The sequence below is a fragment of the Eulemur rufifrons genome, chromosome 7, assembly GCF_041146395.1.
Source record: "Eulemur rufifrons isolate Redbay chromosome 7, OSU_ERuf_1, whole genome shotgun sequence".
In the NCBI taxonomy this organism is placed as follows: domain Eukaryota; kingdom Metazoa; phylum Chordata; class Mammalia; order Primates; family Lemuridae; genus Eulemur; species Eulemur rufifrons.
This window is the reverse complement of record NC_090989.1, coordinates 93,477,515-93,499,866: the sequence shown is the minus strand read 5'-3', so window position 1 is coordinate 93,499,866 and position 22,352 is coordinate 93,477,515. Positions and strand designations below refer to the sequence as shown.

The 22,352-nt window shown below is 35.0% G+C and overlaps 1 protein-coding gene across 2 annotated transcripts in view; it reads right to left on the bottom strand.

Annotated features, from left to right (window-relative positions):
* The window catches only part of WDR49 (WD repeat domain 49), a 146,331-nt gene that overhangs the window by 89,521 nt on the left and 34,458 nt on the right, over positions 1-22,352 (bottom strand). For both annotated transcript variants that reach the window (XM_069472974.1, XM_069472975.1), the window contains exons 6-8: positions 19,148-19,315; positions 16,953-17,101; positions 4,696-4,929 (exon numbers count right to left, since the gene is read on the bottom strand). In XM_069472974.1, coding sequence (XP_069329075.1) covers positions 4,696-4,929; positions 16,953-17,101; positions 19,148-19,315 — 551 coding nt within the window. The remainder of the gene's footprint in view (positions 1-4,695; positions 4,930-16,952; positions 17,102-19,147; positions 19,316-22,352) is intronic.

The following is a 22,352-nucleotide window of genomic DNA, read 5'->3' as shown; positions in this document are numbered from 1 at the left end:
AGCAGTCCTGAGAGGAAAATTCATATCCATAAATGCCTATATCAAAAAGACAGAAAACATGCAAATAGACAACCTAACGAATAGACTCAAAGAACTGGAGAAAGAAGAACAGAACGATCCCAAACCCAGCAGAAGGCGAGAAATTACTAAGATCAAATCAGAACTAAATGAAAAGGACAACAAAGAAACTATAAGGGAAATTAATAAAACAAAAAGTTGGTTCTTTGAAAAGATAAACAAAATAGACACACCTCTGGCTAGACTAACCAAGAGCACAAAAGTAAAATCTCTAATAACCTCCATTAGGAACATGAAAGGAGAAATCACAACCGATGCTACAGAGATACAAGATATCATCTATGAATTCTACAAAAATCTTTATGCACACAAACTGGAGAACGTGGAGGAAATGGACAAATTTTTAGAAACACATAGTCTTCCCAGGCTCAACCAGGAAGAAATAGAGTACCTGAACAGACCAATATCAAGAACTGAAATCGAAACAGCAATAAAAAACCTTCCCAAAAAGAAAAGCCCTGGTCCAGATGGGTTCACACCTGAATTTTACCATACATACAAAGAAGAACTGGTGCCCATCCTACATAAACTATTCTCCAATATTGAGAAGGATGGAGTTCTCCCTAACACGTTCTACCAAGCCAATATAACATTAATACCAAAACCTGGAAAGGACACAACAAAAATAGAGAACTACAGACCAATTTCCCTCATGAATATAGATGCAAAAATTTTCAACAAAATACTAGCAAATCGAATCCAAGTACTTATCAAAAAAGTAATCCACCACGACCAAGTGGGCTTCATCCCCGAGATGCAGGGGTGGTTCAACATACGTAAATCTATAAATGTAATTCACCACATAAATAGAAGCAAAAACAAAAACCATATGATACTCTCATTAGATGCAGAAAAAGCATTTGACAAAATTCAACACCCTTTTATGATAAAAACGCTTAACAAAATAGGCATTGATGGAACCTACCTAAAAATGATACAAGCCATATATGACAAACCCACAGCCAACATCATACTGAATGGGGAAAAACTGAAAGCACTCCCACTTAGAACTGGAACCAGACAGGGCTGCCCATTGTCTCCATTACTTTTCAACATAGTATTGGAAGTCCTTGCGAGAGCTATCAGGCAAGAGAGCAGAATCAAGGGAGTCCAAATAGGGAAGGAAGAGATCAAACTCTCACTTTTTGCTGATGATATGATGTTATATCTGGAAAACCCCCAGGATTCAACCAAGAGACTCCTGGAATTGATTAACGAATACAGCAAAGTCTCAGGCTACAAAATTAATATACACAAATCAGAGGCATTTATATATGCCAATAACAGTCAATCGGAAAACCAAATTAAAGACTCAATACCCTTCAAAATAGCAACAAAGAAAATAAAATATCTAGGTATATATCTAACTAAAGAGGTAAAGGACCTCTATAAGGAAAACTATGAAACACTGAGAAAAGAAATAGCAGAACTTGCAAATAGATGGAAAAATATACCATGCTCGTGGATCGGAAGAATCAACATTGTTAAAATGTCTATACTACCCAAAGTGATCTACAGATTCAATGCAATCCCTATTAAATTACCAACATCATTCTTTACAGACATAGAGAAAATAATTATACACTTTGTATGGAATCAAAGAAGACCCCGTATAGCAAAAGCAATTTTAAGCAACAAAAACAAAATGGGAGGTATTAATCTGCCAGACCTCAAACTATACTACAAGGCCGTGGTTCTTAAAACAGCCTGGTATTGGCACAAGTGCAGGGACACAGACCAGTGGAACACAACAGAAAATCCAAATATAGAACCATCCTCATATAGTCACCTAATTTTCGACAAAGCGGGAAAGAATATACTCTGGGGACAAGAATCCCTATTCAACAAATGGTGCTGGGAGAATTGGTTAGCCACTTGTAGAAGACTGAAACAGGACCCACAGCTTTCACCTCTCACAAAAATCAAATCACGGTGGATAACAGACTTAAACCTTAGGCGTGATACAATCAGAATTCTAGAAGAAAATGTAGGAAAGACTCTTACAGACATTGGCCTAGGCAAAGAATTTATGAAGAAGACCCCCAAGGCAATCACAGCAGCAACAAAAATAAATGAATGGGACATGATTAAATTAAAAAGCTTCTGCACAGCCAAAGAAACAGTCCAGAGAATAAACAGACCACCTACAGAATGGGAAAAAATTTTTGCATACTACACATCAGATAAAGGACTGATAACAAGAATCTATTTAGAACTCAGGAAAATCAGCAAGAAAAAATCAAGCAACCCTATCAAAAAGTGGGCAAAGGACATGAATAGAAATTTTTCAAAAGAAGATATAAAAATGGCTAACAAACATATGAAAAAGTGTTCAACATCTCTAATCATCAGGGAAATGCAAATCAAAACCACAATGAGATATCACTTAACCCCAGTGAGAATGGCCTTTATCAAAAAAACCCAAAACAACACATGTTGGCGTGGGTGTGGAGAGACAGGAACACTAATACACTGCTGGTGGGACTGCAAACTAGTGCAACCTCTGTGGAAAGCATTATGGAGGTATCTTAAACAGATTCAAGTAGACCTGCCATTTGACCCAGCAATCCCATTACTGGGCATATACCCAAAGGAAAAAAGGTCATTCTGTAACAAAGGCACGTGTACCCAAATGTTTATAGCAGCACAATTCACAATAGCAAAGATGTGGAAACAACCCAAATGCCCATCAATACATGATTGGATTAGTAAACTGTGGTATATGTATACCATGGAATACTACTCAGCTATAAGGAATGATGAAGATACAACATCTCTATGGTTCTCCTGGAGAGAGCTGGAACCCATTATATTAAGTGAAGTATCCCAAGAATGGAAAAACAAGCATCACATGTACTCACCAGAAAATTGGTTTCCTTGATCATCACCTAAATACAAATCTGGAAACGACACCAATTGGACATCAGACTGAGGTGGGGGGTGGGGGAGGGGATAGGGGTATGCCTACACAATGAGTGCATTGCGCACCGTTTGGGGAGTGGTAACACTTGAAGGTGCTGACTTGGGAAAGGGGGGGTGGGGAAAAAAATATGAAACTATTGTTTTTAACTTGCACTGTTCACTTAATAATTTATCATGAACATTTCCCATATTATTTCATATCATTGTACAAGAAATAATGTATACATTATGAGGACATACTGTATCTAACAAGATATACTGTTAGACTCTTTGATTCTGTAAAATTAAATAAAAAAAATAAAAAAATAAAAAAAAAAAAAAAAAAAATCTTCAATTCTTCATTCCTGGCACCTGATACTTGCTCAAAACTGTTTGATTTGCTTTGACTAATTACTCTAAAATGATATGATATCACTGGCTGATGGGAATGTGGGTAATATTTATGTCTCAAATGGAAAATTTCAGATCCTCTTTGTGTCCCATTTTCTAAATTTCTCATGGAATATTGCTCCTCTTACGGCCAGGCAACAAAGGATCTTAACATCCGCACAGAAACATAGCTTTTTAACTTTGCAGATCTCAATTAGCAGAATGTTCTCTCGGAAACAAACACATCTCTCAGTGGCCACCAGGGAGCCGAATTAACTGGTTGCCTTCGTAAAGTTCAGTAAAACATTTCTCCACAGATGGAATTTAAAATGGATTGTTTTCTAAAGGATTTTATCTCCTAGAATAACCAGAAAATGGTGTTTAAAGCAGTGACATAAAACACTACTCATTACTAACAGAGGGCTTTCCACCCCTTGTACAAATTCTGAACTACTCATTTCTACACGAGTGCAGAAGGGAAAAGAAAGAATGGGTTGGAATTATTGTTTAATTGGCCATAAGCTGGAGACTTGCTTTCTGCTTGGCTCCTGCTGTGCTGCTACCATCAGGCCTGAGGTGATCGTTGCATCAGACTAACCTCCAGTGGTGCCTGCTCCCTCCACAATACCCGCAGGCTGCCCTACGCTGAGCCTCTTACAGCCTCCCTGGCTGGATCTTCCTGTCCTCTAAGAAGGGCTGCGGTCTGTGCAGCATCTGTGCTCCAGGGGAGCCCTGCTTCTTCATTGAGATGCAGGTAGCAGTCCCCTAAGCAAAGGCTGCAGAGCATCATTAAAGTGGTGGGGAGACAAACAACACTCGTGCTGCATACCAAGTGGCATCACACTTAACTGAATCATTTGATTATGAATACATTCCAGGCCGCCACTGAGAGCCACCGGTGTAAAATATGCTGGCAAAATGAATCTCTGCTAATTACATTTCATGCATATTTCAGAACTTTCCACAGGGGTACAGGAGGATGATGTTCATAAAGGAGAATTTTACAATCAGGTTTGCTTGCCTTTGGCTCAAGACTAGTGGGTAACAAAGATAAGTTCAATTATATTACATGTTGTGTTTGTTTTAGCTGCAATGTTGTAATTCCTTGTAACCCCATCAGTGCTGCTGTGGTCACTGGCTAAAAATAAAAACACTCTTCAAATCTACCTGAACATATGTTATTGCAGAAAAGCGCATGGCTGTTAAATCATTTCTTCCCCACGTTTGTTTTTCCTAGATTTGTCTTCAGTTTTACCTTAGAACGAATTAAGGAAACGAGGACATAGGAATGTTTTAGGAGAGTGACGGAAAAGAAAGCATCATTACCTGCTTCAAGATAGAATTGTAAAGAACACAAGTGACTTCCTTCTCGTGGCTTTTCACCCTCTTGCTGGCTTCACTTTTCATTGCCAACAATGCTAGCTGGTTAGTAAATGAGATGAAAAGTCGTCCATGGGCTTCATCAAAGTGGAAGAGACATCTGAAGTCCTGACTTTTGGGGAAAGAACAAGTTATCCTCTGGATGGACAACTGGTATTGAATATCCCAGAGTCTCAACACCTGGATAAAACATAATAAAATCGTATAAATATGTCAAAGATAATTCTATGTTTTTAGCCAATTTTTTCTCAGCTCACCTTCAACTCCAGGCAGACAGTTATTTCCTCCATAGTATGATGATTGGTTCACACTTCTGACTTAGAATATATTATTTTGTATATCCAGTTACCTGTTTAAATATCTCCTAAATTGTAAGCTCCTCTAGGAAACAGATTGGGGTTTATCTCAGTCCCTGGTATAGGGCTTGGCATTTAGTATATGCTTGCAGTAGGCAGAATAATGTTCCCACAAAGATGATTGTGTCCTAATCCCTAGGACCTCTGAATATGTTACTTATGTGGCAAGAGATATTTTGCAGATATGAAGGACTTTGAGGTAGAGAGATTGTCCTGGATTATTTGAGTGAGTCCAATGTAACAACAAGAGGCTTTAAATGTGGAAGAGCGAGACAGAGACAGAAAATTAGATCAGAGTGATGCAATGTGAGGACTCTTTCCAGTGTTGCTGGCTTTGAAGAGGGAAAAGGGTGGGTGGGGGCAGGGTAACTCAAGGAAGGTAGAAAAGGCAAGGAAATGAAGTCTGCCCCAAAGCCTCCAGAAAGAAACACAGCCCTGCCAGCACCTTGATTTTAGCTCTGTGAGTCCCATGTTGGAATTCTAACCTACAGAACACAAAATAAATTAGTGTTGTTTCAAGCAGCTGTCTGTGCTCATTTGTTACACTAGCAATAGAAAACTAATATAATTCTCTCTTTATATATATATGCACACATACATATATATGATTTCATTGAATGCCAGTTATTTTATTTCACCAAAAAATAAAAGAAGTGGTGTTAAATGAAATCAAGTTCAAATAAGACATGGATATTAAATTCTTATTCAAACACATAAATGACATGCATTTAGCAATGGATAGTAGAAGGCAAACACTGAATCCTTGCTCAAGAAAAAGGTTGTTTTAGATTCAATAGAAATTAAATAATTAGTTTTTCTATTTTTCCATTCGAATTAGCAGGAAAGTTCTAGGGTCAGACTTCCTGGGCTCTAATCTCAGCTCTGTAACTTACAAATAGGGTGACCGCCAGCAAGTTTCTTTTTCTCTCTGAGTTTTTAATGTAGTATCTACTTCATCCGATGCTATGAGAATTAAATTAGAGTCTGTGAAAAGCACTTAACATGACCAGCCTATAATGTATTCAATAAATGCTCTTTATTATTAAATTTATTTTATTGTTTTTTTCATTGCGTAACTATTATAACCTAAAAGCAGAATGGTTCTTTCAAATAAACAAGTCTATCTCATCCACTATGAGAAGTATTTCAAATTGTCTATAAATGATGATTTCTGTTTAAATGAGTGCTTCTTACTCCATAAGGCAGGTAACCTCATAGTTCTTAACTTATTTTAAATCATATACTCCTTTGGAAAAAAAATCTGTTGAAAATAATAGTTCTCTCCTCCCTCCCCAGATGCATATGCCCATATATGCACACAACTTTCCATATAATCTCTTTGGGTACATAGGTAAACACACCTCACATACATAGTAACAGGTCCTGAGAATCTGCAGGGTAAGAATCCCTGCAATAACTATTATTAATAAATATGTTCAGCCAAAGACATCCTCTTCTGCCTTTTGATTCTATTCTAACCTCTTCCCACATCTGCATAAGCCTCCTCTTACCCCTTTTCTCCAGGATAAATAATCACAGTTCTTTCCACGATCTTAGTATCAGTTTTCAGATCCCATTACCATCTACCATGATAGCCTCTTGATTCTCTCTCACTTTGTCTTTGTTTCCACTTTCTCTCTAGAAGAGGGTAGTCACTCAGACCTCATTTGTTTTTAAAAACCATAGTAGGGTGCGTCTATTGTGTAAAATCAAATAGCACTGAAGGGCTTTTTTTTTTATCTCAACCCGTATCTCTCTCTGCCCCAAGTTCCACTCCTTGAAAACAACCTTCTTTTACTCTTTAATGTTTCCTGAGCTAAGGTTTTCTCCATAACATTAAATAATCTCATTTCGTGTGTGTGTGTGTGTGTGTGTGTATACATATATATAAATAGTGCCTATATTATTCATAAATATATCTATTGACTTGCCCCTGAAAGAAATTACTTACATTTTTTTCTTGTGTTCTCTTCCCATTCCTCTCAAGCTAAGCATTTTAATTTTTTAGTCTTATTGGTTATTATAATTTTAAATATTATACTTATACCTTAATTATTTCAACACTAATATAAGTAACTATCTCTGAGCATCTTAGGGTCTTCAAGGATCTGTTTTAAGCAAGGCACTCAGAATTGAGCCAATATGTTAAGTGTGTTCTAATCATTACAGGTACTATGATTTCTTTAAAGCAGCCTATTTTTGCATTAGCTGATTAAGCCCCTCCATCATGCTTTTCACTTACCCTGAGGTCCTGATTAAACAAAATTCTAGATCTTATTCCCATGAACAAATCATCAGCCCAGATGTCTATGATCTTTTCTTCAGAGATATGATTTTTTAAGCCAAGACTAGGATTTTTCCTAGTTTTGGTCTAGAGTTTCAATGTGATGATATCATTTTGAATCCCAATTTACTAATAATTATATTGACAATTCCTCCCTGATTTGTCCACACAACCCATAGGACATAGTGGTTATGAATAAATATTTTTTGAATTAAGATTGCAGTTCATCTAATAACTATGTCCTTATCCAGGTAATTAATGAAAAGATTAGGTAGGACAGATGCAAGAATATAGCACTCCCACAAAAAAAAAAAAAAAATCTGCCTCACTTCTACACAGTTATCGACCCAGTTACAGGTCTCATATAATCCACGATGAAATTTTATGGGACATTTTCAAATATCTGGTTGAAATAATTATGCTTGATATATAACGTGACCTTGGCACCTAACAACCCTTGTCACAAGTTTGAACTAACTTAGTCAATCCCTACCAGGTAAATAGCATTACCAATCCTTCTAACCTAAAGAAAATATATTTATAGAGAAAATTGGGTTTTCTTTGCAAGAACTTTTTATTAAAGAATTCATCCTGTTGAACGTGGAGGACATTATGTTAAGTGAAATAAGCCAAGCACAGAAAGATAAATATTGCATGATTTGACTTGTATGTGTAGTGTTAAAAAAGTTGAACTCAATATAGAAACAGAGTGAATGGTGGTTAACGGGGAGGCTGAGGAAGTAGGGGATTAGGGAGACATTGGTCAAAAGACACAGATTTTTAGTTAGACAGGAGGAATGAATGAAAAGATCTATTGTACATCATGGTGGCTACAGTTAATAATATATGACATACTTCAGAATCACCAAGAGAGTAGATCTTAAATGTTCTCACTACAAAAAAAAAGAGATACATATATGAGGCAATGCATATGTTAAATAGCTTAATTTAGCCATTTCATAATATATATGTGTATCAAAATGCCATGTTATTTACTCTATGTACAATTTTTACTTGTCAATTATAAAATTTAAAAAAAAAAGAATTCATCCTGATTCTTAATCTGACTGAAATATTTTTAACTTAAACATCTGGCAGCTCTTGAGGGAATGCTTATCTTCAAAAAAATAAAGTCTGTAAGAACTAACACATTTTAATGTATTCTAAAAATAAATAGAATTGATAAGTTCTAATTTTGAATGTTATAGCTGTAAGATTAGACACATCTAGGTCATTTTCAAACATTCATAATACTAATGATAATCATGTCCTCAAAATTCAAAATCCTGTCTTATTTAGTATAGAGTCCTTCTAAGAAATAGAAACTAACATCATGTGAGAATAATTATATGGGGTATAGGTAAGTATAGATTGACAAGAACTCAACAGTATCAATGAATTATAATTTCCCCAGAATTATTTTCCTTTGTGTTGTTCAAGTAATTTATATTGGCTTTAATATTTCATTGACATTTAGTCACATAAATTATATGAAAATTTACAAACAAATGAGCCATAACCTCTCTAGTCTACAACAGGTTACTTCTTGCTATTACCAATTAAAACTAGAAATATTTTTATCAAAATGTGTGTATTAATAAATTTTGCTTAGAATCCACCATCCATCTTTAATTCTCTACTTTTGCTCTCTGCTGGAGATCAAGCAACAGTGCTGATATATAGCCATCAATACAGAAAATGGTGTTCCAGCATACTCCTAGAAATTAGGTGATGATATGTGACCCTCTCATATGTTTTCGATTTTCCCTGCTAGTGGTTCTTAAACTTGACATTAGAAACACCTATGGTGTTTGAGCTCTTTTCCCAGGCCAATGAAATCAGAATCTCTGAGGATGGGGCTCAGACATTAGTTGTGTGATTTTCTTTTTTTAATTTCCCAGTTATTTCCATTGTATTATATCTTAACTGTTCTATTTAGTTTTAAGGTCAATGCTAATCTCTTTGAACAAGAAATCTTTCTCTCAGCTTAATTAGTAATATCATATGGCTTGGTTTTAAACCAGATAACTATATTCCCCTTCTTTCCTAATCAGACTATAAACTTTTAATCATAAAAAAACCTCACGTTAATGCAGTTTTATTAATCAAGTCCTTGACAAAAATGTCACTTAAATATCTAGTCAATATTTGAGAATCCTGCACTCTCACCTTCTTTTATATTCAAGTTAACTTCTGGAGTAGAATTAGGCCACAGTGCAGAAAGGACTATATTTAACATAATTTTTTATTCCAGATATCCTAAAATTGACAAATTCCAAACCTAAAAATTATAATCAAATAATTGGTTCTTTTTTATTTATATTTTCCACAAATTTTGATTTAAACTATGCCATATCTATTTACATCATGACACCTGAGAACTTGTGATATCTGTCCAAACTCAGGTTTACTAAGTCCGGTCCTTGAAAGGACACACGTGAGGGCTCTGTGTTTCACCTCCATTTTTATATTAGTAGAAATAAGTACCTTAAGCTTATGATTTTACATTAAGGCAAAATTTAGCTTTTCACACGATGATGACATTTTTCTGCATAATCTTCATCTTGTTTCAATTGTTAACTTTTTAATAATGCAGTATTATAAGCAAACACTATGTTATTTATATACAACAAATCTAGAAAACAGTGCATTGAGACTACAGATCCCCGGATCCTAGTTTTAATACTGGTCATGTTTGTCAGCTTAGGTATGTGTTCTTACCTCTCCATTTCCTCACCTTTCTGCGAAAGGCATCCCTGCCAGCACTCAAATTCTGACAATTCTGTCAAGAATGTAGCCAAATTGCTCAATCTATTATCTAAATATTCTAAAATAACAACAATTCAAACAAATTCAAGACAGTGTATTGTGAGGATTAAATTAAAGAAATGTAGGATATCACCATGTTTTCAGTCTAGCTTTGATAAAGAATTCCCTGCTCCCTGCCAGAGAGGGACAGAATCACTGTTATTCACATAGGCATAACAAAACTATAATAAATAAATAAATAAATAAAGCTTTTCTTTTGCACTACAAATATTGCATTTATAAATGGATAATTTCATGGATAGGTTGGTGCATAAATAGATATGTGGATGGATAGAGAACCTGTTTTCAGTGCACTTTTTAAAACCAAATCAGCATAATTTGCATACTGGCAACAGGTTCAAGTTTAATTTAAGGTAGTTAGAAAAAAAAGATTCATAATTTCCTAATAATGACATAAAAGTGAGGGAGAAGTAGAAAACAAACTCAGATGACTGCATTTAAAGGAGACTTGCTTGGTTTCATCAAATATTTACTACTAACTCCTGGCATGCTGTAGGAGATAGATGTAAAATAACAATAAGAAAACAAAGAGAGAGAGAGAGAGAGAGAGAGTGTGTGTGTGTGTGTGTGTGTGTATTGCTAGGGGATTTTGAAGACAGCAGTGCAGCAGCCCAGCTCTCCGGGAATAATCCACAAAAATGGATAGCCTACTTGCACATAATAGGATAACAGGAACAGAGGGCATTGGCTCTCTTGAATACACTTTTATGTATTAACAAGTCTATTTATTGAGAATTTAAGCCTTTCAATAATCCACAAAAGCATAATCAGTAAATGCTTAAAGGCAATTTTGTTTGACATGATATATGCTAGCAGAAGCATTCTACTGAATACTTCAGCTAATGTTTTTATCTTAAAGTCATATAATAGTTCTTCCTTTAAGAAATATATTTACTATTTTCCCCAAGACTGAAATCAAACTTAAAATACTAGTCTGAAATTAAAACCTTCTCCTCTGTTATTCACCCTTAAATTGCTACCATAACTGTTATCTTCTTTTTTTCTCAGTTCTTTCCAACAGAAATGAGAGAAGACATACAATTGTAAGACTTGGATTTCTATTATGTGTCTGTTTGTGTATTCTATCATTGACCTTGAAAGAGGCAAAAGGATTCCTAACACTATGAATTGTTCTGCAGAAATCTCATTGATTTCTCAGTTCAAGTTTGGCAATAAATTTAACTAATACCAACATTTTATTTCAGGTGATTTCTTTTTTCAGAACAAAAGTTCATCTGGAGTATTTTAAAATTTCAATTAAATTGATTCTTTGCCACTATCATTGTTCACATAACAAAAATCACAACAGAAATTTTCTCCATCTTTAAAAAGTTTTTCTAACTTTACCTTTCAAAGATCACAGTTCCTCTTCTAATTTATAAAGTAAATTAACTTTACATTAAAACAAATTTATTCATTTAGTTTTATAACAACAACTTTAAAAGAAATAAGTCAAAAACAGCTAGAACGGGGGAATTCTGATTCAATTATCATTAAAAACTAGGTTTTTGTAGGGGCCTTCCTGCTTCAAAGAAATGCAACTTTGAATAAAATACAATTTCTGTTTTCTTGCTGGGCCAGCAAGACAGCAGGGTGAGGAAAATCTCCATGGGTCTGAAAAAAGAAAGAGAGAAAAAGAAACAAACTTAAAATGGGGATGGTGAACAGTAGGTATAAATGAAAAAGCTACAATCAGAAATCTAAGACTTGGCCCAGGAAGGTGTTAGCATTGAAGTGAGACTGTTAAACCGGAGAGTGCAGCGGCCTCAAAACAGTCGACTTCTACATTCTACCCTGCAGAAACAAACACAAATCTTCTCTGGAGGAAAGCATTTTCAATTTAGTTCCTCAGAATGCTTACAGATTAGCAACAGCAAAAAAGTGAGGCAACAGTGAAGAATAACCAAACACAAAAAGAAACAAGTCACTATGAGGGAGAGAATCAGCAGAATAGCAAATATCAGATTTAGATCACCATGGACTCTGGATATTGGAATTATTAGACATGAATTTAAAATAATTAGGTATAAAATTAAAGAACTAAAAGTCAGAATCTCTCAAATGAATAATTAATAAGAGACTATCCAAGATTATCAGATAGTTAAAAAAATCTTTTAGAAAAAAAGTTACTTAAAACTAAAAACCCAATGTATGAGTTATATAGAAAGTGGGCACTTCCCCATTAGAAACACCCTCATTAAAGTTGTGAATACAATAAGGACGCTGCCTATAATATGGAGGAAAAATCTGAACAAGTAATAGGAAATAAATTAATGCATACATTCTGAGACAATCTTTCAGAAAAGTGAATGATAAATGAATAAATGCAGAAATATAATGTTCTTTCTCAATATTTTCAAGTTGTCAAATATCATCAAATTCAACAAAATTAATACTAATAAGGCTTTTAATGGAACAGGAGTATTGATCCTAAAATCAATTAGGAAGGATAAAAATGTCAGAGGATAGTTAAAATGGGAAAAGAAAAACAGTAAGTAGAAATTGACCTATGAGGTATCAAAATAGGTAATAAAGCTATGGTGGTTAAACAGTGGTATGTTAGTGTAGGAAAAGAAAAGTAGACTCACAGAAAGAATAAAGCATATAGAAACAAATTCATGTATATAAAGTAATTCAGATATAATAACAATGGAATTTCAAACCAAAAGAAGAGACAGATTATTAAAAAAATAATCTTGGCTATCCATTTGTAGGGAAAGAAAACTTTACACAAAAAACCCTGCAAAGTTAAATGCAAAAAATTATCAATAATAGAAAAAGTATAAACATAAAATAAAGGAGAATATTTTATGAGTAGGAGATGTGGAAGACATTCCTAAGCTAGACACAAAATCCAGAGCCATAAAGAAAATCATTTCTTAGATTCAATTTCATACTGATAAAGGTAAAAAATTGGAAATAATATATTTTAATCAATAGGTGATTAAATTATGATCATCCATACCATATATTATTATAATTTTTTTTTTTTTTTTGAGACAGAGTCTCACTCTGCTGCCCAGGCTAGAGTGCCGTGGCGTCAGCCTAGCTCACAGCAACCTCAAACTCCTGGGCTCAAGCAATCCTCCTGCCTCAGCCTCCCGAGTAGCTGGGACTACAGGCATGTGCCACCATGCCCGGCTAATTTTTTATATATATATTTTTAGTTTTCCAGCTAATTTCTTTCTATTTTTTCAGTAGAGATGGGGTCTCGCTCTTGCTCAGGCTGGTCTTGAACTCCTGAGCTCAGATGATCCACTGGCCTCGGCCTCCCAGAGTGCTAGGATTACAGGCGTGAGCCACCATGCCCGGACATACCATACATTATTACGTAGTAAAAAAATGGATATATAGGTCTGTGTATATTCACATAGAAAGCTCTCCCAGAGATATTGTTTAGGGAAAGCAAAATTGCAGAAAAATATGGTTTGTGTGATGCCATTTATATACAAACTAATCATAAATACTACTTGTATTTGTACACACACACATAGGATAATATATTTAGCAACATATAGTAATACCACATATTAATATAACACATTATTATACATAATATATTAAGTACATAAAAATATGAGAAGATATATACCAAGTATTAATAATAGTTATTTCTTTGGAAAGGAATTGAATTGAAGGGGAAATAAGCAAAATGAATATTCACTTTTTGCACTATGTGTTCCTCATCATTTGTAATTTTTGTGGGAGGGCATTAATCCATTTAATCATGTCATTTAAATAAAATGAAAATATTTTGTTTCTGGACAGATAGATGAAAATTGGGGTGGAGAATGGTATGAAGAAGAGAAAAGAAGACAAACAGGTAAGATGTAGGCACCAACACAAAAGCCTGACTATATTTTCCTTAACAACCGTAGTTCTACAATATAAATCCGGGCTGGGGGAAAAGTCAGAAACTCAAACAAAGGATTAAGCTGCAAACTGATCTGATTCTCCTGACCAAATCAGGATTAGTAGCCTAGGACAGAATAGTTAGGAGCAACGGAAAAGGTGAACTAGGTTCATTGGTTGGAGTGTCCACCCCCAGCAGAGAGATTCCCCCTAAGCTTTGAAAACCCTTTTACCCTCCGTGGTGGTTCCTTCTGCAAATGAAGTTACTGGCTCCCAGCAGGTCCTTGCCACCAGTTACTGCCACCTTAAGACAAACAGTTTAGAAGCCCAAAACAAAATGCAATTGGACTATTATTTAGTATAATACCAAATTCTATAGGGATAAACTTACTGTTTAATCATCACTGGAAAGTGACAATAAAGCAGTCTTCCAAAAAAGAATTGAAGTCTCAGATCGTTTTTGGAGGAAATTGTTTAGATCTGAATCACTTTGGTCTGAAAATCCTCTAATTTAGCTAAAACATGTTTCAATCAAAAGCTCTCTGAAAAAAAGGATGTTTTTCTTATTTTTCCTGTTCCCTAACTTAGCCCCAAATTCTTATTTAAAAGAATTTTGTAACAAAAAAGCAGAGGCTTACCCTGGTAGGAGAAAGCCCTGTTGTTTGCTATAAAGACATAAAGACTGAGATTATCATGCGTTTATCAAAGTGATATAGATTTAGACTAATGTGAAAGAAAGCATGACAAGCTTTATTATAACATAATGGTTTAGGAGTGAAAACAAAAATAGAAGGATAAAACTGCTTTTGGAAGAGGCCAGGTAGTCTTAACATTGATGATCGGTGCATGCAATCAATTCTCATTCTAAAGACACTTTTTCACTTGCTTTTAAAGTGATAAAACCTTCTAGGGAACTCTATAATGATGAAATATCTGGTATTTATTTCATATTTATGCTTGACAAAGATTTTTTGTATTTAACTATGACTTATTGAGGACGTGGTATGTATATGGCATAATCCAAGAAAGATATAATTCCTACCTTCATGAATTCTATCATTTAGTTGATAGTTATACTATTTCATATATTATATTTAACATATGTCTAATACATTAATATTTTCTAGGTCCTGGAAAACACAAAAATGAATTCAACAAATAATCTTTGCCTTCAAACAATCAAAATCTAGTGAAAGATATAATATAAATATACAATGCTCTAATATCCAAGCCAGATGGTATTAATTTCAATAATGAAAGTTAGAACAAAGTGCTAAAAGATCTGAGAGATTAAAACAAATAAATATAACTTATGTCTAATAGTGTCATTCTGAGTTTTTTTGGTACTTTAGATTCACAGTAATGTGTTGTCATTTTTCAGGTTGTCAACCATTAATTATTGAATAAACATTAGAAGGTGCCAAGCACTGTGATAGGTACCAAGAATGCAAGCTGAAAAAATACTGGCCCTTCTTAAGGCAGCAAAGTAACAGTTTCAGTACAGCAAAACACACGCCCTAATGAGGCATACACAAGTGCAACAGAGGTGCACAGAGAGAAATACTTTGGTCTGCATGAGACTCCAAAAAATCTAAAACCTGGAGGATAAGTAGACATCTGCCAATTGGTGGAAGAGACGGAACCGAAGGCAGAAGGAAGAGCATGTTGCAACGTCATGAAACTGCATGGGGGGAACAAACAATAGTTTGATAAGGCTGGAGCATTAAATGAATGAAAGAGAAAAGAAGGAAATGAAGTGGGGCTGGTAGACGGGGGAGAGCTTTGTACAAAAGTTTAATAATCTTGGAGTTGATATTTAGAGGCCTTGAAGAATTTTTTTGGCAAACTACTTAAATAGCAGAATTGAGGACAGATTAAAGTCAGACAAGTCTGAAAGTCGGGAGATATGTTAGGAAAACTTTGCAATATATTGGGAGAAAAAGATGAGATTTTGAATTAAACCAGTGGCACTGAGATGGAAAGGTGAAACTGATAAACGTATTTTGATGGTAGAATCAACAGGAATTGGTAGCTGATTGTTGATGTTTAAGGGAAAGGGAGAAGATTTCTATGCTAGGTAATACAGTAAAATAAGTAAGTTTGGCAGGACTTATAGGTGGGGTGTGGCTAAGGAGTTGAAGATGAATTTCTATGCAATTTAAATATATATATAAATATATATACACATACACATATATTTATTTATACACACACACTTTAGCATGGAACAAAAATTCAGATTCACTGAATCTCAGAGACTATCCCCAATAAGCTCATCATCTATGCTTCTTTTCATAACCAAGTATCTTGAAATCTATCATATGTTAACTGGATCTTTAAGTTGAGCATTATATAAAATTGAAGTTTTATTGAGGAACAGAAGGAAAGATTTTTAGAGATTAAGAAATTTGCCTAAGTGGCTATAAGTAGTAAATGGTGTGGTCAAGATTCAACCTGGACTGTCTGGCTCTGTGCCACATTTTCTACCATAGTTAAAATAGTCCATCAATATCATAAACTAGAAATGGACTGATATACTTGATTGAAGTGTTCTTAATGTACCTGATATATTTTAGATTAATTTCAATTTCTAATTTACTGAGACTCTTCAGTATGAAGGCAATGATAGCTAATTGGCTATGCCTAATCATCATATTTGAACAAAATTTTAATGAAATACTTTGTCCAGTTGTCCAGCACTATTGTTAAGTAACCATCAATCAACACATTTTCCAAATATAGATTTGCAAAGACATGGTAGCTAGCCACTATATTTTAAAAATTGACACCCTCTGTCAGAAAAATTCAGGACCCAGTTTCTGGGTCCTGAGTAGGAACTGCAGAGGCAGAACTAAATAAATTAAAAGTACATTGTTACTTACTTTATCTTTGGAGAAGCTGAAAAGTTGTTTTCTTTCAACAAAGAATTGGACAGCTATTACGCTGGCTGAGTGACCCCAAAGGACACCAACTGGTTTAGAGACCACATAAGGATTCCAAAGGCAAACTTTATTGTTAATGCCAGCAGTCGCTAAGAATTAGAAAGAAAAAAAATGTTTTTAATAGCATGAATAACCCACAACATTGTCTTTTTAAAGCAAATTTATCACATATCTGTAGGTTGATAAGTGCCATCTGATGAACACTAATACACCCTGTCTTGAAGGTAGGAAAATCTTGCCATTGACCAACTAGACCAGACTAATAGGGCATGAGTTCTGTTAACGAAAATAGTTGATATGAAGGGAGTAGGGAGGAGGAGTTTGCACAGGGGAAAAGGGTATGCATGAGGTGGAAGGAAAGATACAGTCCCACTTAGGAGCCAACCAGAAGCCTGACCACGAGGGGACAGAATCCTTCCTCCTAGTCCCACTGTTTCCCCTTTCCAGGAATGTAGACAGTGTTAAAGTTATCCCAGGAGTAAGAAAAAACTAAAACAATATTGAAAGTTCACAAATTAATTAAAAAGTATAATGAAGCAAATTATTTTCACTGCCATGTAAATAGTCAAGTACAGTCATGCACCACATGACAACGTCTTGGTCAGTGATGGACAGCATGTACATGGTAGTCCCAGAGGACTATAATATCATATTTTTAGTGTACTTTTTCCATATTTAGATACACAAATACCACTGTTACAATTACCTACAGTATTCAGTACAGTAACATGTTGTGCAGGTTTGCCCTCTAGGAGCAATAGGCTGTACCATTTAGCCTAGGTGTGCAGTAGGCTCTACCATCTAGGTTGATGTAAGTACACTCTGATGTTTGCACAGTGATGAAATCACTTAATGACACATTTCTCAAAATGTATTCCCATCATTAAGTGACACATGACTGTAAGTACACACAAGTAGCACAAATATACTTTTGACCTGTTTTATTGATAGAATAAGGTACTTTTGAAAATGAATTGGTTATAGTTAGGGAGCTCTTCAGAGCAGGAAGTATAGTGCTTACTCGGGCTTGTGGAAACCCAATATAGCACTCTTTGTTGTTCCCTGGTTTAGGGCCAACTATGGAGTTGAACTCATTCACTCTTATTTTTCCAGCCATATAGCAGGTACAAAGTAGTGATTACTATACAGAGATTAAAATAACTAATCAATCAACTAATTAAATGGTCAATATTTGAGTCCTTGCTAAATTAATTCACCAACTCCCCCAGCCTTCTCTAATAAATCTATACTCTTTGAAATTTTGACGTTGGCATATTCCTGAGTCCATATGCAAGGCATCTTTTACTGTGGTTGTCAGCTATTATTGTTGGGAATTTCAGGGACCCAGTCTTTTAGTTAATATCAATACTCTTTATATGAATGATAACTATTGAATGAGGGTTAATATGACCCACTCTGTAGGCCACATATGTTCTCTATAACTACCCTATTAATTTTTCAATAATACAGCTACACTTCATTTTTTATAATGTTTGAAATAATATCATATACACATATCAAATCATCAGCTGTCAGAATGTCTAAATTTTTTATTTAAATAGTTAATCCCTAAGAACCTTTATGTTTCCTGAGCTAAAATATGCCCTTTGAAATCAATTTCTCTCCTTTAGTAAACTAAAGCTAGGATAATCTGAAATTTTTCAAAAATCATTAGAGATTGTATTCTGAAAGATTGTTGAAAAGCACTCTACATTTTGTAATTCTCTCATGTGTGGGATATGTGTGTAGTAGCAGCAGTAAGTAGTAGTAGTAGCAGCAATGAAAATAATGTATTTGTTTGGATGGAACATTTGGTGGTGTTAGGAAGAAGGCAGAACAGCAGATGCTGCACAAACTGCCTTCTTTATCTATATCATTTTACACCCTCCACCAATTCTAATAAAATGACTCATTAAAGCATTGGGGCACTTTCTCATATTTTTACTCCAATGTAGTTCAAATACACTGCACATCATAATGCATCATTACCAGACATTCTCAGGCAATAAAATGTGAGCTGCTCAAGTTGGTCTCTCTGACAATAAAGCAAAAAGGTAGAGAGGCTCCATGCATACAAATATACATCCCAGACTATTTATGAGGCCCTCATAGTTATAATGATTTATTTTACATACCAATTAAATTGAGCCGAGAGTGGTAATCAAAAGCATGAATGCCCTGGGCAATGTTGAAGGATGTCATTTTAAGATGCTTTTTTGATTTCTCTCTCCAAGCCAGCACCACAGTATTTGTATTGCTGGTTGTACTGGAAATGATAGCATCTAAAGATGCATTGTAAGTAACTGACAAAAAATTAAGAAGAGGAAAACAATCTTTAGTTCATTTTTCCAAGATATCAGCAAAATAGAGCTGTTTTAATATGCAAAATTAAAATTAAACTCAGGTTATGATGATACAAACCAAAACCTAGAAAACACCTCACTTATGCCTCCTCCCACTTCCCATGAAAGAATTTACAGTTAGAAGTTACAGCAAATCTGCATTCAGACTTTTCTCCTACTCTAGGGGTACCTTAATTTTTTTTTTAATTGGAACACATGGCAGGAAACAATATTAATCACAATAATCATGTAAGATTCCAGAGATGTAAAATGAGTAATTGGCCAAATTCCTGTGTTCTTCCTCGTGGGCCTGGGGCAGGCAAACAAGACCTTACCAACCATCTGCTGCTCCCCAAAGGTCCAGCTCATGCCCAAAGAATGGCTTATTTAAACTTTGGTCTAGAATGTTTGAGAGTGAAATGGCCAGGACTCAACTCCCTGCCGAGATTCACAAACACAGCTAGAGGCTTGGGTCAAAATGGCTCTTCCTACATTCCTGATGACCCAATGCCAGATGTTGTGGAGCAAATTCCCATTTTCCAAGCAAGGATAATGATCCCGCTGCATTTTGTCAGGAGGATCTTTCCATTACTCTCAGACCCACAGGCTCCAAAAGACAAACAGCCACAGCTGCTCTTTGACCAACTTGGAACCACTATGTCCTCCATGGTTAGGTACAAGTTCTCTCTTGTGTTCCGCTCAATGATTTGTGCCCCAAAGTTGAAAGATTTCTGACTTGACCTCAAGATCAAATTCCTGCCTCACAAGAAAAGGAATGTTATTACTTTGGGTAGCTTAAGGAAAACTGCTCTAATAGAATGACTCTCAGAAATATTTCTGATCAACTTATTATGTAGAATCAAGGGTGACATTCTTAGGAGGTAAGTCTCAATGATTTGCCAGCATTTCTGTACTTCTTGTAACACTAGGCACTGACTGCCCTTTTTCAGGATTATTTTTTCAAATATGTTTGCATAGCAAACAGCTTTGGAATATAGAGACAGTGTCTCCTTTTGGAGCAAATGGCAGGCATGCTCACTGCCCAGAATAATAAAGATTACGCCTTCCTCTGGAGCAAAAGGCAAGTATCCAACCTGTCCACTATTATATATTCAGATTCCCTAAATTGGGGGTTCCCTTCCTATAATGCAATACACTGAATGTGCAGACATTCATCTGTGCCCATCTGCATTGCATCTGTGGACATGTTGGCAAGGAGAGCTAAAAAAATATGTTGATACTTACGCTGCTTGCTCTCCTGTGAATAATAGTCCTTTTCCTATGACATGGGAGTCTTATGTCCTCTGTCATTATAAGATTTTTTAAATTTCTCTTTCTAAGTGAGCACCACAATATTTGTATTGCTGGTTGTGCTGGAAATGGCTAGCTAAATTGTTAATAGCTAACTTGAAAACAGTATAAAACTTTAGACCCTTCACACTTCTTAACAGGCACTACTATGGTTTGAATATTTGTATCCCTGTTCCCCAAATTCATATGTTGAAACCTTAACCACAAAGGCGATAATATTGGGGGGGGGGCTTTGAAAAGTAAGTCAGTCATGAGGATAGAACCGTCTTGAATGGGATTAGTGCTCTTATAAAAGAGGTCTGAGAGAGCTTGGTTGCCCCTTCCATTACGAGAGGACACAGGAGGAAATCACCATCTATGAACCATAAAGTGGACCCTTACCAAACACTAATCTTCTGGTGACTTAACTTTGGACAGTCTTAACTCCCAGAGCTATGAAAATAAATTTCTGTTGTTTATACCCAGTTTATGGTATTTTGTTATAGCAGTCAGAACAAAGTAAGACTGGAACCATTGTACAAAAGTACAATGTAACTTTGTAAAAAGTACTCGTAACTTTGTAAAAAAAAAAAGTGTCTCTCTTTAAAGAGTTAAATATAGCATCTAGTTTTACTATTCTGGGCAAAATAACTTAATTTGCCTTAAATACTTGTGGGTGCATGTGTATGCATGTATATGTATAGGTATATGTAAATTTCCAATAATTACTAACAGAAGGAAATTCCAAGAAGCAGGAGAATAACTCAATAAATTCCTTTCTTTTTGACCTATTCAATTGGGTTAATTGTTTCTAAAAACAATTAGAATTTATTCATTGAAGAGCTGACATTGACATGTAAATAGCTTAATTTAGCATATTTCAATCTCTCTCTCTTGAAAATAAATGGTTTAATGTGACCAATTGATAACTAAATTAATGAGATTGAGACTATTCAGTGTGTCCTCTATAGAGATCCTCTCTAAAAACATGGCATCCAATCTTCAAAAATTTATTGAACATCTACTATATGCCCTGTGCTATGATAAGGATAATAGAAGAAGAAATAGACACATCCTGGACTTTAATCATATGGCACCAAGATTGGAAGAAAAAAATAAGTAACTCAAACAATTAGAGAATATTTTAGAACATAGTAAAGTGATAAGTTGAATGGTACAAAAAGTATAATAGAATTTCAAAGAAGAAAGAAATCAGTGTAAATTTCAGGGTTTAGAAGACATTTGGTAAACATTGACAAAAAGATAGCATTTCAATAGATGAGAGGCCATGACAAAACACCTGTGTAGAAAACAAAAGGTAAATTCCAGAAATTAGAGTTGAAAGAGAGCTAATGTACTTTATTTTACAGATGAAGAAATAGATATTCACCCACACAGATTCAGTGATTTGGCTAATGTCAGCAACTAATTATAGTCAAACTCAGGTCTGCAACTTGGGGATTAACTCTGAGTTTGGTGTAGTTTAATGTTACATAACATGCAATATTATAAATCCAAGCTATAGACACTAATGTTAGCAGAGCCAGGGTACACATTCAGAATACAGGGCCTGATCTCTTGCCTACTGGAAAAGGGCTTCTCAGATTTTAATATGCACATGAATCACCTGGAGATAACATGTTAAAATGCAGTTTCTCATTCAGTAAACCAGAGATTCTGCATTTCTTACATACTTCCAGGAGTTGCT